Genomic DNA, 20,820 nt, shown 5'->3' with positions numbered 1-20,820 from the left:
GGTTTCCTGCCACAGTCCCAAAGATATACCAGTAGGTTAATTGGCTTTTGGGAAAATTGGCCCTGGTGTGAGTGTGTGTGTGTCTGTGTGTGTGCTCTGAGATGGACTGGCTTCCCATCCAGGGAATATTTCACCTTGCATCCGTTGCTTGCGGAGATAGCCTCCAGCTCCCCCGTGACCCTAAAATGTATGCAGAGGTTAGTAAATGGGTAGATTGATTAAGTGTTATTTATTTTTTGTCTGATCAAATGAGACGTGCCCTTGGCAACAAGGTGTCACACCAGGTTAATGTCTGTGTTATTGATAGTGATTAAGTGAAATGAGCTACCCTCCCAATTTGCCATGTTATATACTGAACTGACAAGTTTAGACATTAAATTAAAAAACAAATTAAAGGCACCATGTATGGCAGTTTTGTTTTTTCTATATTTTTAACATTTTCGATCAATTGTTTGTTTTTTGTTTTTTTGTTCAAGGGATGGGGTTCCTTACTGTGAGGTCGACTACCACGCAATGTACGGCATTCAGTGTGAACAGTGTAAGAAGTACATCACAGGCAAGGTGTTAGAGGTAAGACTAAAAATGTGTTGTTGTCTGAAATTAGTTTTAGCTTATGCCTCCATGACAGCTGGAAAATAATATTTTTGTGTAGGAGCATTAAACACACAGATTGGGAAAGTATTATATTTCTGACCTTTCAATATGCGGTATATTTCAAATAAACAGATTCAACACATAACATCTTACATCTAACTAAATTGACCCCAGAGCCGACAGTCTTTACACTTGCAAGATTTTACTGGAAAGCCAAAAGCAAAGCAAAATCAGTCATGAATATACCTGGCTGACTTCTGTCCTCATTCTTCCCCAAATTATATCAGCTTCCATTATCAGAATAGTTATCATAATATTATCAGAAAAGTTCTGTGTGTGAGTGGTTAACTGAGCCAGAACTCTGAGCAGTTGAAGTGTTGGCATAATATTTAATAGATAAAAAACACAAGACTTGTCACTTCCTTGGAATAACAAAAAACTAATTTAACAAATTTTGAAAAAGCTCAGAAATGTGTTTTTCCACTTAGTATTCAAATGAGTTCCTTAACAGTATGAACTGTGATGCAGTGCTATCAGAATGCACATGTAGTTCAAATCTCAATTAGCCAACGTAAAAAACCCTTTGGAATGATTAGCATGCAGGGGTCTCCCATTGAAATGCCATGACATTTGATTCAAGGATACCAGTGGCTCAATGACCCTTTGGAGTTAATTTAGAAAAGGAGTGGAGAAAAAGGTAATAAGGTTGTGTTGGCTGACAGTAGTTTGCTGAATGTGTATTTTTTATGGTGATTGAGTAAAGTAAGGCTTCCTGTAGGGATAAAAAGCTTTGTGTTTGTAATTGTACTAACTTTATAAAAGGAATGAAAAAATCCCAATGAAAAAATAATAGGTTTTGAAGAAAATGTGTGGAAAGTTATGAGGTACTTTTATCTGTTGTGTTGGGACTTGACTTATATTATAGATTGTTGCATCCGTTTAGTACAGCATATCTCCTTAAAACGTCTTCAAATGGCATTCTGAATAGATTTTTTATATAGTTATATATTTATATGATTTTTCTTGGGTTACGGCTTTTTCTTGGGTGAAGCTGTTGTTTATGTTGTATTTTATTATTTATAATTATTATTATTATTATTATTATTATTATTATTATTATTAAAATTTGTTTAGACGTAATCTGCTATTACCAATGCCAGTGCTAACCCCATAATTATTTATAATGCCTAAATGATGGAAAACATGGGACCTAAGGTGTAAGCTGATTTGCTATGGCTATTTTCCTACTAATGGCCACTTCTGAAATTATGCAGCAAAGTGAAATGGTTGTTATGCTGCTATTAGGAAAGTCAAGAGTACCATAAATAAACATGAGTACCATAAATGTCTGGAAATTAAAGGGGGATACCTCTGATAACGAAGAAAATGCCACTTTATGGCCTACTGTATATCACTAACTATAGCTAGCTGTGGATTAAGTTCACGGACATGATTTCCAAAATGAGGAAGTCCATCCTTTCATGGGTCCATTTTCATTCTTAAAAAAACTTTTTTAATAGTCAGTCCATCTGTCCATGACTTCCCTGCTCATACATAAGACCCCTTATGGTCCAAGTCCTCTGGTTCATGTCTATTAGACACTGGACACCAACTCATATACTGTATGCTGTATCAATTTTACCGCTCCTTGAACCCGAATGATAAATATTTCACTTTTGTGTGAAATATGAGTGGAATAATTAGCTGTTCCGGTCAGCATCCAAACAATTTTTTTTGCCTTTTTCTATCAAAATACTCAGAAGTAAAGAACAACCACATCTTGAATAGTATAGTTTATATGCAAAATCATATATTTATTGTTACATGGAAATAAGAATGTATTTTTTTAGAATAAAATTATGTTATTTGGTTTTAAAAAAGAATCTAATCTGAGAAATGTTTCTGCCTACAAAATAATCTTCTTCATCAAGAATCGCCTTTAAAGAGAAAATTCACGACATAGTTTCAAAATAACATCACTTGAAAACAAAATACCTGATAGGCAGACTGGATCTTATGGTTTGTTTGATCTCTAAGGACAAAATTAAATGTTTTGCTGAGGACACTTTTTCGAGAAAGAAATGTTGATAAAAAATGACTTGAAGCATATACAGTAAGCAATAAATGTCTGAATGAATCTTCAGTAGGCAGATATTAAAGAAGCAAGCTCATTAGAGTATATGCCTGAAACACGTTGTTGGGTGAAGGGTGATCTATATTTATCTCCTCCAGGAAGGAATAAAAAAGGAGTGTGCTCAAGACAGGAAAATTGATTGTTGCTAACATTCAATCTTTTTCTTTCACTTTCTTTGTCCTGACTATCAGTGACCAAAACAATCATGAACACGTACAGAGCATGCATTCACAAAAGGGTGTTGCTATCGCTTTTGTCTCATTAATTCTTTTTACAGGCCACAGGAAAATTGAGTGTTTTCGTTTGTCATTTTGTGAAATATGTTCAATAATAATAATAGCCATTGTGACAGGTATTTCTAAGTAATTCTATGACGTTACACAAAATTGTTAGTTTAAAAATGGTCTGTTTGGTGAAGATGGTAAAACCTGAATAAAGTAATTAAAATTGAGTATTTTTATTGCTTGAGCTCTAAAGAGCATTCAGTGGTCTAATCTCAGAAGTGAGTAAAAGCTAGTAAAACAGATTGACATCCGGAATTTGCTTTAGGGTGAGATTCAGTACAAGCTGTAACATCAGTCAGTACCACTGCTGTTCTTTTATAGTGTGAGTTGTAGTTTAGAGAGAAGGGTTGGCAGAAACACCCTTGCCACGCAGCAAGAGAAGATCACAGCAACAGAATGGCTGTGGGGATAATCTGACTTCAGGCCAGTGATTTTGGAAGTGCATTTGAGCATTTTAAGTACCATCCTTGGGTGAAAGACTGTAGTGAACCAAAAAATAAATCTGCTCTCTGGTTTCAGATTTTAACTTGAAAGAGTGAGCTGCGGTTTTGGTTACCCTTTAGAATGACTACATGCGCATAGTGTGTCATCAGTGCATGATAGTCCCATTTGCTATGGTTTTTTCAATTGGGCGGGCTCTGAATTGAAGTGTATTCTTCAGAGAATGAAAGACAACAGCTGTTATGAATGACACAGTGTTTCCTTATGATTTTAGTGTACATTTTTGCTATCTGCATGCATACTCTGCCGTAGACTGCATGATGTCATTTGCCAGGTGTTCTAATGAGTCCCCTAAAATGCTAGTATTTTCAAGTTCTCAAACTACCTCAATCTTTACCTTGAAAAAAAACTTAAGAATGTTTCTTTCACAAGGGATATCATCAAAAAGCTTTTAAAAATCTAAATATTAGTTTACAAATTTATATCCACTTTTACTGTTGCTTGTTCTAAGAAGTCTGTGTCAGAATTGCTCTTCATTTCTAAATCTTTGTTGAACAATTGTATCCAGTCATATTTGGTCTTCATGTGTATATGTAAAACAATAAAACTCAACATGTCTTTGTAAACAACTAAAAGGCTTTTATTTAAAAAATATATATATATAATGTATGAAGTCCTTATTTGAGGCAAGTAATATAGTCACTACCGGAAAGAGATTAGGGTATTATATGTATATATATGATATAAATGGATTCTTTTAATATTACTTAAAATATTCATCTGTCACAGAATAGGATTCCTTTCAACCTTCCTTTTAAGTCCCTGTGCTAAATGGCCGTCAGTACAGATTGAAAAGGTTACAATTTTTTTCTAGGGCTGTGTCATAGCTCCCCCTTTTGGTCATTTTACAGCATAACATTTACAAGATTACACATGTAATTACATTTACAATAATACTTCCTTACACTTATATAGTACATTTCTGGACACTCCACTCAAAGCACTTTACAGGTAATGGGGACTCCCCTCCACCACCACCAATGTGCAGTCCCACCTGAATGATGCAACAGCAGCCATAGTGCGCCAAAACGCTCACCACACCCCAGCTATCAGTGGGGAGGAGAGCAGAGTAATGAAGCCAATTCATAGATGGGGATTATTAGGAGGCCACAACTGGTAAGCGCCAATGGGTAACACCCCTACAAAATGAAAAACTTATCAAAGAGAGCACACTGTAGCCACCTGTTGTTAGTCATAGTGACCCACAAGAAAAAATATATGTCCACAACAAGGATGTTATTGATTACCAGGAATGAGATGGAGAAAACCAGTAGTATCTACAGTAACTTACAGGACAAAGAAGGAGGAATAGTCTTTTGAGAGACATTTTGCATAAAAAATCTTTCAACTTCATTATTTTATTATTTGTAGGCAGGTGATAAACATTACCACCCGTCTTGTGCAAGATGTGTCAGGTGTAACCAGATGTTTGGAGAGGGAGAAGAGATGTATCTTCAAGGTAAGCAATCAGCCTTTTAAATTTTATTTTCTTTTGTATTTGAACAGTATTGAACAAACAAAACATTATGATACAGCACATTTCTTAAAGGACACTCTGGGAAATAAAGTTTGATTGATTAGTGCATTTTAAGCACAATAATCAAAAACAAAAACTTTCTGGTTGTTATACCAAAATACCAAAAACTGAAGGAACATTCCGCAGCACTTTAACACAGCTTTCTTCTTTAAACCTGTCATGTTTCTCTTATTTCTATCTTCAAACTACTTCAGATTTCATGCTGTATGCCAGTATGCAACTCTTAATGACTTTAGCTACGTGTAAAAATGGTAGTTTTAAATTACTTAAACTACCAGTATAGAGTGATTACGTCTTTGCGTAAATGTCCCAAAACAAACTACAGTAGTTTAAACAAGTTGCTGTGAACATTTTGCATCATTTGGTTTAATTGACTTCTGAAAAATGAGGCTTTTGACCTAAACATTTTAAAATAGTGGTACAGTATGTGAAATCGTTTTGAGAGTTTGTTTAGTTTTAAATTCCACCAGAAACATTCGAGCTCATGAACACTATTGGTTTTCTTTTAGGTTCTTCTATTTGGCATCCACCCTGCAGACAGGCTGCCAGAGTAGAAGAGAAACATAAGGTGAGAAATACTGAAGGTAAAAAAACGACCTTGTTGTGTGAAGAGGACACGCTTTGAAACGTACAGCAACTTATTGAGTTATTCTGCATATATTTAGTTCTTCTTGATGGATCCATTACAGAATTTAATATTTTGTTTCAAAAGTATTAGTTACAGTTTACTTAAAAGTTTACCTGCTAACAGTAACTGTATCTTCTGTACTGTTATATTGAGAAAATGCTCTAAACTTGAAGAGTAGTAGCTGTATTCACAGTGTACAGTGGAATTTACACGATCCATTGCAGAGTTTTCAAGTAGGTACCTTAACGGAAGGTATCTGTTGTTTTGCATAAATCTCTGGAACTCAGGCTCAGGAGAATATAATCCCTTTTTACACGGCTCCTTCTAGAAGCAGGTCCGGATTCTCCTCAGTGACGGTTCTTCCCAGGTTTGTAGTGTGCAGCTGTCTGCATGCATTAACTGGAGTCTGCTTAGTGCTCTGCAGAAACTCAAAAGCTTATATAAAATATTTGAAAACTTAAGAACCATACAGTAAATGGAGCTGATATTCCCATATCATTACAGCCCTGCAAATTTTACTAATGAATTACAATTACCATGTCAACCTGCTTTTTTACAGCAAACCGCAAATCATACCATCCCAGGAAAAAGTTCAAATAGATCATTTAAGTCTTCAATATACTGTATATTGTAACTACTGGCTTATTAACAAATATCCATTTTACAATCCATGCATTGAAGCATAAAAAGTAACTACAAAACACTGAATCTCGTACAAATAAACAGCAATTCGATTATTACATTTTAATTTCATTAAAGGTCAATGATTTAATTTTGATTTGAAGGAACTACTACTGTATGTTCATCATGATAGAGATAATTACCTAATTTTAGTCCTTCAATACAAACACATGTTTTTAAATGTGTGCTCAATTCCAGTAACTCACCTGTCATAAAGCACTGTTTAAATGTACTGCAGCTGCTGTCCAACTCAGTGTGAACCAGTGTCTGTGGCTCGACACTCTGCGTAGTCAAAGTACTTTACCAATACAGTATTGCCGTAGACTAAACCTAGTGGGCACTAATACTAAATATTACATTTGCACAGTCCCATGTTAAGACGTTGTCAATTTGATGCTTTTTTTTTTGGTGAAAATTGTGAATAAGAATACCTTTGTTTTCATTTTTATAGAAAAGAGAGGTTACCAACTATAGGCAATCAAAGTGTACTGTACAGTATATGTTCTTTACCTCCAGCTGCCTTGTGCAATATTTACATGGCTAGCTGGTTTGCTTCACAGGCGGCTTCTCAAGTTTCTTGCAACAGCACAAAAACTTTCTCTTCTTCTGAAATAAAATGTAAAAAGTACACATGTGGTAAAACAAAGCATAGATAATATAAACTAAATAATATTATAAATGTCATTATAAATAATTTTTAAATAATGTACTGTAGGATAAATACTGCAAAAATGTTCCAAAGCCATCCTGTGAACCTTTATGCAATAATAAACTGTATTTCAGAGATAATAAGTGGCACTGAAATAGACTTCAATTTTGAAATAACTCCAAATTATTTATGAAAGTATAATAATGAATGAAGTATATTAATGATATTTTGTTCAATTTAAAATATCGTATGGTTCTAAAGATCATGGTTACCATTTAGACTTCATAAAAAAGCAGCTACTCTATGTTTCTAAACTGAGCATCACAAGAAGCTTGTCACTTATAACTGCAACTAATTTACAGTTATCAGGAAAATGACAAAATATTTGTGTAGCAGGGGCAGTGAACAGACACAACATTGGCCAATTTATTTTGCTTATTAACATTTGTCATCAACACAGTTGATAAACAAGAGGTCTACTGTGAAAGTCAGGCAAGTAGCACTTGTGGGCAGCATTGGAAGCAATACAAGATGTACATTTGTAACACAGGCTTTGCTCCAGATTTGCAGATGCTGTCTTGCAGGATTCTATCTCTTTTTCTTTTCGTGGTCCCAGAACAAGCATGTGTCCATTCACTGGCCTCTTGAGTTCTAGATGCCAAGAGACGCCAGCTAATCCCACAGATGTTCAGAAGTACTCCAGTGTAGCGAACATGGCATCCATGGCCTATTTGTCACATTGTGGTCTTATAAGAAACAAGTAAAGGTGTCACGAACATGGACTGAGATCCGTGTCAGGTCTTGTAGTAGACCCTATGCGATGCGGTAAGAGCTGAAGAAAACAGGAGGCGTGGTAAAAGGGAACACAGGGGTTTAATAATAGGGACAATCCTTGAGACAGTGAACGGGGGAGACAAAGAATGGCATCCAAATCCAAACAGGTCCAAAGGCAGGTCAGGGCCCAGTCCAAGAGTCTATCAGCGAGTAATCCATCCTGGGACGCAACAAGGTTAAAATCTCCGGGAGGGGGGAACACATGGACAGACAAAACATGGAGGTCCAACAGTGACGGGGCGAGATCCTCCAGACCCCGGGCTCGGGAAGCGGGAGGTGTCGGGGATGAGGCCTATGCCCACAGGAGACGGACGTAGGGTTTCCTGGTGCCAGGCGGGCCTCGCAACATCCTTACCCTAATGACGAGCCCCGAGGACTGGAGGAGCTAGTCTTTAAAAAATACACATAAGAAGGTACGCCTGGGGAGCTTAATCACAAGTACAATAACGGGAGTAGTAGAGCGCCCTCTAAGGAGGGATGTCGGGAGTGACAAAAGGTTTATTCCATGCTGAAAAGAGAAGAAAAGAAACACATTGTTTCAGCTGTGGAGCCTTCTTTGGGTGTCTTATAAGAAAGCCATTGTTACATGAATAGTATGAAGATGTACATAGATGTGCTGGAATGTTATCTTGTCAGAATGAGCCCGCAGAAAGTGTAGAAGATGAGATCCTGGGACTTGATCAAATGAGCACCTTGTTGTCACGTTGCCATCAATCACTACAAGGAGTGTTCTGTAGAGACTCCTGATCAGACCATCACACTATGACCTCTGCATTGATCTTGGTGAGGTGTCACATTGTGCTTGCAAGGGTTGTAATGGCTTGCCATGTTAGAATTTGTTGGCTGTGAATACCCCAGAGAGTAACAATACACTGACACTGTCAAGACCCAAGGGCAAAAGGGTCCCTTTCTGTGTTTTTTATTTTGATGATCTCAAAATAATGATCTCATAAATAATCTCTTCGCCTCTGCCCAATCAGATGTCTATCTCTAATGAAGTATTATAGTTCAGTATATCAGTCAGTCATTAATGATTTATTAATCCAAATCATGCCAAAAATATTTAAACAGTAGCTGATTGTTTTTATACAGTACTTTATATTTTTCTTAAGAAAACCATAAATAAGGTGGTAAGTTTCTTTTGATGTTTTTTCTATTACAGCATCTACTGTATCTTATAAATAACACTGTTCGTTGTCTGATTTAATAAATTATTCTGCAAAACTACATTCTGTGCCTTAGAGTCTTTCATCTTACAGGTAACAAGAACTTCTTCAGAAAGCATCACATCTGTGCCTGCATCGAGCACATCTGGGTCACCCAGCCGTGTCATCTATGTGAGTAAAACTACTACAATTTTTGAATGTTCAATTGGAACAGACCTTTTAATGGTTAAGCATGAGGTGATGGCATGGTACTGTATAAATCCCTTATATCAATTAAACTTTTCGGATATTAATCTGAATACCTATGATAACTAATCATTTTAAATGTAATAATTAAAAGTAAACATTGATCTGTGCAGGGCCACTACTCTGTTTTGTTTAATCTCAGATAAAGTTTTTAGAAGAAAAACAAGCTTACTGTGTATCTTAAAAAGGATAACAAACTCAAGAACAATGTCAAGACTATACAAAAAACATAACGAATAGGAACAGCTTTTCCCCCATATGTTTATGCAAAAAGTCCTTGTCTGTTCTCATGTTTTTTTGGTCTTTCTTAGGCTAAGCTTGGAGATGAGCTTCTTGACTACAAGGATCTGGCTGCGCTCCCTAAAGTTAAAGCCATCTACAACATTGACCGGCCTGACATGCTGACCTACTCCCCATATATCAGCTATATATCAGAAGACAGACATTACGGAGAGGTAACAAGCCAAAACTAACTCAAACACTTCTGCTGAATGATCATAAAACACAACTCTGGGGTATTTCAGACGTTTCCTTTATTATTTTTCTGAAAATTATTTTAAATTTTAATTAAAACAGTTTTAGATAAGCCTTTACCTGTTTGTGATCAACTTATAAAAATGTGTCTTTTGATTTGCCATTTACTGATCGGATATGCCAATTTGTGGATATGTTCAAGACGATATGTCTCCAGCATCTTAGCTTTTAGGACATTTTCAAGCTGAATTTTAGTTTCATTTTTATGTTTTGCTTTTTTAATTTTTATTTTGCTTTTCACTTACAGTCACCCCAGCTGCTTTCTCCAACACCCACTGAGGTAAAACAAAATGTCTTATATACGTGGGTTTTGTACATTTCTTAATCATCAGCATTACACATAGTTAAACCAAAGGTCAAGAACATTCATCTTTTACTTTTTCTTTTAATTTTAAAACAATCGTGATTATAGAATGAGATGTATAACATGTACAGTATCTCTGGAGTTAGATATTTTGTAGAAAAATTTTACATAAATCCCATACACTGTATATACAGTATACTGTATATACACTGTATATCTACAGTACTGTTGCGATTCCATGTGAAAGGAAGGTGATTGGAAGAGCAATTAAATTCACTAAATAAACACTATAATTTTTTTCTTTCTTAATCAATTCTTATTTAAAACAAATGTTTAAAATCTAATACTCTGTTCAGTCCATTAGGTATTGATGTCATTAAAAAATCTTTAGGCAAGAATATCAGTATCACCACTTCTCCTGAGATGTGTCATTTTTCGAAAAGAGGAGATAATATATATAATCATATATAATTTCCTTCAATAAAGAGAGACATGATTTTTGGATTTTGCAAGAAACAGGACAATTAAAAAAGTAACACTATGCAGTACTATTGCATTTTGCACTGATACAGCTTTAAACAATGTCTATTTAGGGAAAGGCAAACATAAAACAAATGACATGATTTATTAACACAAGAAAAATAATTAAAAGAGGAAACTCCAGTTGCCTATCTACATTTGCAAAAAAACATCTGTGTCATTTTGTTAATTAAGCGCTGCTTGAAGAGGATGTTTTACCACATAAAAATTTTAAATACATCCTTGTTTCAGTGTTTAATAATGACATAGTTAATGCCAACTGTCCTTCTCTTGGAATTAGATTGAATATGACATGTACCAGGCTCTGTATATGCATTGTGGTAAACTTGTGATTCGGGTTTGATTTCATGACAATCAGTAGACAAGCTCAAAAATAGTTTTTTTATTTATTTGTCACAGACAGACTGGAATAAACTGAAATACAGTACAGTATGTGGAGTATGAGAATAACAAATGTTTCATGTTTTTGACCTTCCTGAGTGTTACCAAATGAATACCTCAGAGTTTATTTAACCCTGCTCAGGGCTTGAAATAAACTGAATTATTATTTACCTAACCTGCAAATAATCTAGACATTATTAAAACTTTAGTGACAAAAAGAATCCATTATTAACTACTGGCTTCAAAGAAAGTTCCAGAGTAAAATCAAGTTATGTATAATCATTATAACAGAATAAACAGTATGTTATGTGTATTTGTTGTTCAATAATACAATTAAATACAAATAAATTGAAATATCTTAATTAATAGTATTCTATCAGAGATAGACGGCATATGTTGTTAGTATGCAAGAAGGATACAAAGAGGAAATTCATGATCATCATTAAAACCTAGAGGTTCCATAGTTTGAAGTTTGAGAACAATTCCTTCCTTAAGTTTTTGCCATACCTTTATATTATGCCCAAAATGTTCAGAATTTCATTGGAACAGTTTAAAAAAAGAACAAATAATCAATTACAAAATACAATAGCAGTTGAAGGGGGCAAGAAAATGTCTGTTTAACATCTAATTCCAATAAAGCTTGTTTGTATTGCATTACACTGAATGTCAAGCCTGTCCTTGCCAGTGACTGCAGTCTGGTGCTGACAGTCCTTCTGATGGATCTGATAGGTGTGTTTTGTTCTGCATGGCTCTTTGTTGCCAGGGTGACCACGATGACAAATCCCCTGGCCAGAGGAGGGCCTCCAGTCCCAGCTCCCACAGCTCCCTGGGATACGGCCGCTACACTCCATCACGCTCTCCTCAGCACTTCAGCAGGCCAGGTAACTCTCAGCTCTGCACACATGGTTCACTACAGCATCCCCCAGTGGTCACACATATTTCCAATAAGCAGCTTCTCAGGCCTGTTGTACAATGATAGCCTTTGTTACCAAAAAATAATGCACTTTTGATGAATGCAGGTGAGGATGGAATGAACCACCGCCATTGTGTAAAGCTCTATTTTTCACTTTCTTTTTTAAAAAAATAGAATTTATTATTTTTTCTTTCTTCATCAATATTTTATGGTCTAAGCTGTAATTTGTTTTTCTAAGACTTGTAAATTAAAATAAAAGATGATACAAGCTAACAATCACAGTTAGAGTACATATAGTATAAAGTTTGAACTAAAAACCTGTTATTTTCAGTTTGTATTTAGTATTATGTTAAAATTACTGGGACGTAACATCCATTTTTTTTCAGATCTCTGGGGTAATATTTAATAGGAATATTCCACAGATTGAAAATCCCACATCTAAGTGTTTTCCCTTTTAATGATCGATTTCATTTACTCAGTTTTGTTTTCTGATGGTAGAAACACTATACTGTATGTGCAGGGAATCACAGCTCCCTTCCTCTAGACCCCTCTACTGTAGCTCTGGTCCACTAAGATCCAGCCTTTGAAGGGTGTGAAAGAGTGATAGGTTTGCTGGGTGGCCTGGGTCTTAGCTGTGTAGATGGTTTCAAGCTCTGTACAAGTTGCAACTCATTTAAGCCTAATAACATAAACCCTTGGAAACCTAGACAGAGGAAGATGCGGGCTTTTGGGGGTAAAAGCCACTAGGCAGTGGGGCTGTGTAAGCTCTGATCGGGCAATGACATTGCAGCAGAAGCAGAGCTGCAGCCATTATCCAAGATCTTGTCTTCTTTCTGACAAACACTAATCAAATGGGCTTAGGAGCATTCGTACCACATTCTTCACAGTATATTCCATCTCATTCAATAAAGAGCTCAGATTGTGTTTGAGTGCTTTTTTGCAGTACTTATTTCCTAATCAGGTGGGCAATTTATTCCCACTGCTGTGAGGCAAAGTACAGTACTGCACAGTACCATACAGTATGTAGATACACTAGAGATAAACATTCCTGTGTTTCTTTTCTTTTTAATTTAATATTTTGTCTTCCTTTAAAAATAATTCTTTGTTCTAGAAACTTCCTCTAGAAACTAGTCTTTTAATAGTAAAATTTAACATTTTGATACATTAATATACTGTATGACAATGACTGATCTGAAGGGCAAATCAATAACTGAGTGAAGCAAACCAATGAATGCCTGCATTCACAGAAACAATATTTGAAATGTATTAAATTTAATGAAAAATATTATTTTAATAAGAGTCTATCACACAGAAATGGGAGTACTTACTGTAGATTATAGTACAAGATAGTAGAGGAGCACACTTCCTGAGACAGATTTGACGTTTGAGGTCCCACAGCTTCTTTTAGGCCAGATCCAATGATCTCCCTGTGCTTCATTCCTCCAGGCTACAAGCAAGATCTTCTTGAAAATAAGATGTGGCATCTCAGTTTGCCAGCTCACGGTAAAGCACTTCCAAGTGAAAACTGTATAAACCCAGCTGTGTTGGCTGAAAACCACAGGGCAGACTAGGAACTGGGCAGTTTGCCTCTTGTCCTTCATCAGTTTGTGCAGAGTTGCTGTTGTGCTTCTAGTGTTTTTTTTAATGTGTTGTGCATGAGAATGTGTAACTACATTATAATACCCATGAAGGATCTCTGTAATGGGCAGCAGGGAGAGTGCTTGTTTCTTTATATTGATTTCCAGCTGTGTTGTGTGTTGGCTGCTACGTTCGAACTTGAGTGCTTGGATTTGGTCATTTTTTGTGAATTTGTCACATCAGTTTCATTCTGATGTAATCTTAACAACTGAATGCAGTTAATTACAGTACTACTCAGCACCTATGTACAGAGTTATTTGTGTGCCCATTGGGTTCTAAACCAAAAGTCAAGAAAGAATTGCATAACAAAAGCATGAGGTTGTTGTTTTTTGTCTAAAATTGTAGAGAGGAACATGTCTTATTCAAAAGGGCTAAGATGAGCTGAATATGCTAAACCAGTTACTTAAGCTTCAGTGAAAATCTGAATTGTGGTGACTTACATGGGTATAATTTGTTTATTTCAAGTTTTTTAAAATGTCAAAAACACATTGGGTGGTTAATTTATTCAATTTACTGTGTATATTGTACGTATGCATAATCACTTCATATTCCAAAGATATTTGATTTCTTACTATGTTATTATTGTCATATCTATCATTTATTTTTTAATGATACAGGCTGTACAGACTGTGTGTACAGGGATTTTAAGTTGTAGTGGGTAAAATGATAAATGGTTTTATAAAACATGAAAGCTTTGAAAGCCCTCCAGACAAAAAAAGCACACTCACCAAGATCAATTCAGTACTTTTTAGGAAGACAGGCTTTGAAAATTATGAAAGAAAAACAGATGCAAAGTACATTGCCTCAAAGGTGGTTATTTAGCCATTTCTGTAGAAATTCCAGTTTTCAAAGCTAATTAAGAGTGAATCTTTTTACACCCGGTGAGGTCTATTCTGTTAGGGTAAGGGAAGTTAAACTTTCATCAAGTGTGGGCTTCCTTCAGCGGGGAGAGGCAGATGTCAGATGTCTTGTGGAATCATAGCTTGCCTGTGCCTGCTGCTCCAGATCAGCACTTCTGCTCACAGCTGGCGCCATGAGGGCTTTGGGTTTCTTTTTCTCCGATTTCCGCCCCAATAGGGCCACCGCTTATTTGAGCTCATCACCAATGTTCCTGATTGCAGTCTGGAAGTTTGCCACAAGTGTGCTTGCTCATCTGCATTTGATTGTCCAAACTGGCCTGTTTGTTATCTCTCTATATGCAGACATACTGTATTCATACAGCTTTAAGCAAGAACAGTATACTTTCAGTGTTTAAAATAAGGCATTTTTTGTACAGGAAGCTGTAATGATGGAGAGATAATTCAGCAATTCAGCAATTCCTAAAACGTTTGAAAAGGTGAAGGAATACTGAAGACATTTAACAGCAGCGATGAAGTAACTAACTGATGCAGCCCATTACCATTGTGGCAAGACAAAACCACGATCCATCTGGGGCTAGGAGACTATTTCTTTTTATTTTGTTTCGACTAGCTTAGTATGGCATTTGCTGATGTCACATAGATCCAGATGGATATTAGAGGCACCCACTTAACTTGAAAAGCTTTACTAACCAAGAGGCACTCTATGACTTCATTTGCCTTCATTTTACTGCGGTGCTAAAACATCACGGTCCTGTGCAGGGAGCAGAGAGTGTGTGCTTGTTGGATAATTATTTATTTTCTTCCCTTTTTTTTTCTTAAACATTGATGCATAAGCTAGGGCATGAAAGGTGGCAATGACTTCATAATCCAGCCTAAGTGAATTAGTTCTAAATGTTGGAACCCGAATGTTCTAAATGTTACTGATTAAAAAAGAGCTCTGCAGTCCGTGGCTCATTATAAAAATGCAACTCAGCAGGATTGTCAAAGCAAAGAATCCAAACTGTTTTGTTAGGGAAATTGACATTTTTGTACTGCTATCAGTAGGCATTTTTTAAATCAAATGTTTACTGTGCTTCCCTAGCACATTCATGTAAATTTAACTGCATGTTAAATGTAATACAGTCAAAGCCAAACAAGCAAAGAAGCCCAAACTAGACACTATGGATGCCAGGTAAATGGATCTCATATTCTGAAGCTTATACCATTTGCAAGAGAAAATGTTTTTTTTGAGTTTTTTTTCCTATGCTAAAATTTGTCAGATTTGATGAGTATTTTTCAAGGGAGGCTGGATTAGCAAGTTGGCTCATATATCAGCTTGAAACGCTTGTAACTCTTCTACTTTGCCTTCCATTTTCTTTTATCTACTTTCTTTGCTCTTCCCCCTGGAGGTAGTGAAAGTGGTCGGAGTACCCCCAGCTTATCTGCATATTCAGACAGCAAATCTCCTTCCTATGTGCAAGCGCCCAGGCATTTCCATATACCAGGTAGGATTTCATGGCTTTGCTGTAACCCTACACTTTGCTCTGTGCTTTCTATTTCCCTTCATGTAATACATCCTCCTGCCACAGCGCCAAAGGTATAAAAGTGTCCACAAAAAACTTTTTTTTTCTCTGTAAAAGCACTTTTGTCATAAATTCTTCTCACTATTGTGAATGTGAAAAAAAAAACGTTTTATTCTTTTGGAAGTTATTTTGGATTCCACAGAAGTGCAATGAAATTGTTAGCTATTCTCATGATTACGCAGGCTTTCATTTCTGTAAATGATATTGTTCTTGTGCTTTTTATGAACAGAAGTACGCTCTTATCTTTTCTTTGCTGATATTATTGCCATTCATTCAGGGATACATATCTGCGATTTCTGAAATTGTATTTTCACCACCTGTACATTAATTCAGAACGGTTGTGCATCACCTGAAATTGTTACTAGGCACAAACTAAGAACAATACCTTGTAAAAAATCGTTATATCTTTCTTTAACTTTCTTTAAACTTAAAAATAAAATGGCGAAAGTCTATCATGCGGTAATGGAAAGCAGTTCCTTTTGTGATTCTTAGTGTAAATGACATCTGGGAGTGTTTCTCATATAGTCCATGCAGTTCATGTTCAGTGGCGATAAGAAATACTGTAGCACAAACAAAAATGTGCTGAAGACAAGGCAGGGTAAGCAAATGTTTACCTTCAGCTGTGACTATTCTAATTCAAAAAGAACACAATTTGTAAATTATAAGCATCGGCAGCACTACTATTGTCTTGAAAACTGTAGTTTTTCAGTATACATTTTTAATGTTGTGTGTGACTCCTGCTAATACATGTTGTATTGTGTGAAGTTCGAGAAACTACAGAAAGGACCTTGCTATGAAAAGCAAAGTCCTTTCTGTATTGTTATAAGCAACTGGAATTTTTGTAAAAGCCACTCTTGTACCCTTTACAGGATATCTTGTGTTCAGTAAAATATGCACTTTCAGGTGGAAGGCTAATTAGAAATAATACTTAAGATTAAAAAAATTAAATGTTAATGTTTAAAGAGGAATGAATATTTTGTTTTAGATAACCTGCTATTGAATTTTTTTTTAAAAAAGAAACTTTATTTAAATTCCAAATCTCATAACTATCATTAGTTAGTGAACTCAGGTTGTGTATTCCTTAATCTGAGTTCATTTTAGTGAATAAAGTGAACCGGTTTTTAAATAATATTGAAAATGTTTTTTTTTAGAAAATAGGATGTTTTGAAAACAGCATTAAAGTTTCTCTCTAAGGTGTTTTGTGTACAAACTCTAGCAAACTATAACAAATTCTGGAAAATCAATGTTAAATACAGTACTTCCATAAGAGGCCTATATTATTTAACATCCTTCTCTGTGGATTTACAGTATATCCTCTTTCATTTGCCTTTTGATCCTTTATTAATTTGAAATGTGAAAAGTATATATCTGAATGAACATACTGTACAGTATGAGAGGAGTTTAACAAGCATTGAGCCTCATGTAGATGGAGATACCAGTTAGCACTGGTGTTGTGGCTATTTGTCTATTGCGACCTCAGTATTTTCAAAATTCCAAGTGACAATAACTGCATTGGTGCCACAGTGTTTAACATTGCTGCTTCGTTGCACTTGGTCCTGGGTTCAGTTCCAGACCTGGGAGCTATCTAAAGCGAGATTGTATGTTCTCCCAGTGTTCATGTGGGTTTCTTCTGGGTGCTATTCCTTTTGCAGTCCTAAGACATACTGTACTGGTAGTTTAATTGACATCTGAGAAAACTGGGCCTGGTGTGAGTGTGTGGTGTCTGTCTGTCCTGTGATGGACTGGTGTCCCCTCCAGGGTGTATCCCATCTGGCGCCCATTGCTTGCTGGGATAGGCTCTGGTTTCCCTGTGACCCTGAATTGGAAGAAGTCATTAGGAAATGGATAGATGAATTTTGCATAATAGAAAAATAAACTCTTAGTATGCCTTCCAATAAGTGATCTTTGTTTTGAAAATGTGATAATACTTATGTAGGGGATTTATAAATGTTCAGGATCACGAACTGCCTGTAGGAAAAGAAAAGCATAAATGAATAACAAAAGCAATTTGAATAATGAACTTTTTTGTCTTTCTATATTTACAGTACTTGTGTGCTCAGTGTAAAATGAGTGATTTTGGTTGTTTACTTCTGCATTAGAATGCTTTTTAAAATAAGGAGGTTGTTTCCTATTTTAAAGAACTGTTGATTTCAAAGTGAATGATGAAAGAATCAATATCCCACAGATTCATCCTTTTTCATGCATTGTGTAGGGCAGTACTAGACTGCAAAATGTGAAGAAAGGGCTGATATTCACTGCCTATAAGGATATACCTTTGTGCCTTTGGAAGATTGTAGCCTTGACTTATGTCTGTTTCTGTTTTTATCCTCTTTTCTTTCTTTCCATCTTCAGACACTAGGACAAAAGATAATATCTATAGAAAACCCCCTATCTACAAACAGCATGGTACAGTCCACTCTCCTTTTAACAATTTTCTGCATGATCTGCATGCTTAGCCAGTTACTGCTTACGTCCAATGAATGTTATTTTTAAATTATTTTTATGGCGGCTGAATCATTATTTTTATTTGCCTTTGCCTATTTGCCTGCTGTCTCCTTCATTTGGTGATATATGATATTTATATATTGCAGTCGGTTACTTAAGGTTTTTCTTAAGGCAGTGAGACACAGTGTTATCTTCATTTTGTAAGTTCTTGTTATACCATCAAGTTGTATTTCAGTAGATATACTAGACATTTAAAAATGTGGAAAACTATCCCCATATACTGTAACAGACAAATTAGGAGAGCTATTTAATGGAGTATTTTTTAAAGTAATATGAAAATAATATTTTTTGTAATATGTTGTGTTAGATGTTTGCTTTTTGTCAAAAGTGAGTGCTTTATGTCTTGGTCATTATGAATTTCAACAATAAAGCTACTACAAATAATTTAGACTTACTTCTTTGTATTCAGCACTTTACAAATGTTATCTCTGTGGCCCAAAAATAGGCAGCTTGAAAGATGGCAGATTATGTGGTTTCTATCGTGGATCATGTGAATTAACATCAAAACCTGCTTGAAACCTTATTACGTGACACAAGCATGACTTCTGTTTGCCATTTTGCAGTGCTGCTTCTCTTCATGTCATATTCAGCATACGTCTGGGTAATTTAAACTCATTTTTTTCATATCTGTCTCTTTTTTCTGTGTCTCTTTACTGTTTGCAGACATGCAAAAAAAATATAACTCCTTTTACAAACTGCCCTTTAAAGCTGGATTGTGACCCAACCCAAGTTTGTTTAATGTTGAAGTTTTTTTTTTTATTTATTTTTACATTTCCTTTTAGATCAGAACGAAAAGGATACCCCCTTGTATAACAACAGAATGTCCCCTTTCAGTATCAGGGAAAATAGGGGTATTAATTATTGTTGCATATATACCAGTAGAAGTGAGGTCATGCGCCTGATTGATATACTGTACAGTACCCACAGTACCTCCACTAGTGTTACTGTAAATCAATAAAAATGTGCTCAACGTTTCCACATGGAACAGAACCAGAGAATAAACCAGTAAACCAACATGTTTCATGCTGAAGTAGGACTGAGTATCTGACATTTTTAAAGTAATCACTGAACAATATGTTAACCGCAGATCTTTAAGATAGCAGTTCAACTCTGGGTTAAACCTGTCTGTCTGTAAGACATTGCACGAGGCACTGCTTTTTTATTTTTCACATCTGAGACTTGGCTGTTTTTGCTCTCTTATGTCACAGATCCAAAAAGGATTGAGAGGTTCAGCAGCTCGAAATGAGTGTTTTATTAACCAGCATACATTTGAAAAAATGTTTATTGATACTGTTTTGCAGTATTAAGGACATCTTGGCAGGATGGAGACGATGCAGACAGCAGAAAGGTACGTTTATTTGGGGAAAAATAATACTATGAATACTTCTGAAAAGAAAAATAATTTAAAATAAGATTTAAAATGTTTTCATGGTGTATATAAATGCTTATTTTCATTTATGGGCTTTATCTTCCTGTGTCATTTTAATCAAGAAAGAAAAATATGTTGAATTCTATTAGCTCTCTTAGAAGAACACTTTTAGTGATGCAAAAAACAGTTCATGCTGTATTGTGAACAGGAAGAAGATCAAAAACAGGTCCTGGATATGTTTTTCAAAAGCTTTATTTGATTATTTGATTTATTTGGTGTTTGTCATGTGTACGTAGATGAAGACAAGCTGGTTGATTTTAAAGAGTGAGATGGACGCTAGATCTGGTTCAGATGATATCGACCCAAGAACGTCCACTTGCAGTCTTCCCATTGATTCCTCCCAGCCCAGTAAGTAGAGGTCATCATCTCACAATAAGATAAAAATAAGATTTTTAATTGTGAAGTACTGAAGAATCTTGATCCTTTGCTATTTAATTCGTCAATATTTGTAGATATCTTTCCCAATGAGCTGAATAATAATAAAGATATAATTGCATTAATCCTGATCTTTGCAACAATAATATTAAATTGTATTTATAAAGCGCCTTTCCAAATCCAAGGATTTTGTACGTCATGAATAATTAGATGTAATATCACTAGCCTCTCATCCAATGGAAGAACAGTGTCCTTAGTCACCATACTGGGGCGTTGGAGTGGAATTCTGGGCCAGAACAAAAGTGCCACCTACTGGTCCATTAACACCACATACAGTAATGACAACAAACTCACTTTCTTGAAGATCTCCCATCCAAGTTCTGACAATCCAGCCTACATTGCAAGTTGGTAACATTGCTGTCATTAATGGTTGATATTTCTTTTAAAAACATATATTGATCTTTTTTCAAAGGAAAAGTCTCATTTTGGCTAAAAAAGGCAAAGGGTTTGATCTTCAGAATATGC

General features: G+C 35.6%; 1 protein-coding gene across 3 annotated transcripts in view; it reads left to right on the top strand.

Moving 5' to 3' along the window:
* ablim2 (actin binding LIM protein family, member 2) overlaps positions 1-20,820 on the top strand; it is a 103,989-nt gene that overhangs the window by 63,134 nt on the left and 20,035 nt on the right. For 2 of the 3 annotated variants that reach the window (XM_088629367.1, XM_088629359.1), the window contains exons 6-18: positions 477-570; positions 4,885-4,972; positions 5,560-5,618; positions 6,007-6,045; positions 9,102-9,179; positions 9,566-9,709; positions 10,030-10,068; positions 11,777-11,894; positions 13,373-13,429; positions 15,813-15,908; positions 18,339-18,392; positions 19,793-19,839; positions 20,157-20,268. In XM_088629367.1, the coding sequence (XP_088485493.1) occupies positions 477-570; positions 4,885-4,972; positions 5,560-5,618; positions 6,007-6,045; positions 9,102-9,179; positions 9,566-9,709; positions 10,030-10,068; positions 11,777-11,894; positions 13,373-13,429; positions 15,813-15,908; positions 18,339-18,392; positions 19,793-19,839; positions 20,157-20,268 (1,025 nt within the window). The remainder of the gene's footprint in view (positions 1-476; positions 571-4,884; positions 4,973-5,559; positions 5,619-6,006; positions 6,046-9,101; positions 9,180-9,565; positions 9,710-10,029; positions 10,069-11,776; positions 11,895-13,372; positions 13,430-15,812; positions 15,909-18,338; positions 18,393-19,792; positions 19,840-20,156; positions 20,269-20,820) is intronic. The other variant, XM_088629376.1, reaches the window with a different exon arrangement.

Source organism: Lepisosteus platostomus, chromosome 1 (assembly GCF_059453375.1).
Source record: "Lepisosteus platostomus isolate fLepPlt1 chromosome 1, fLepPlt1.hap1, whole genome shotgun sequence".
NCBI classification, from domain to species: Eukaryota; Metazoa; Chordata; class Actinopteri; order Semionotiformes; family Lepisosteidae; genus Lepisosteus; species Lepisosteus platostomus.
Note: the sequence above shows the minus strand (reverse complement) of the source record. Positions and strands in the feature narration are given on the sequence as shown.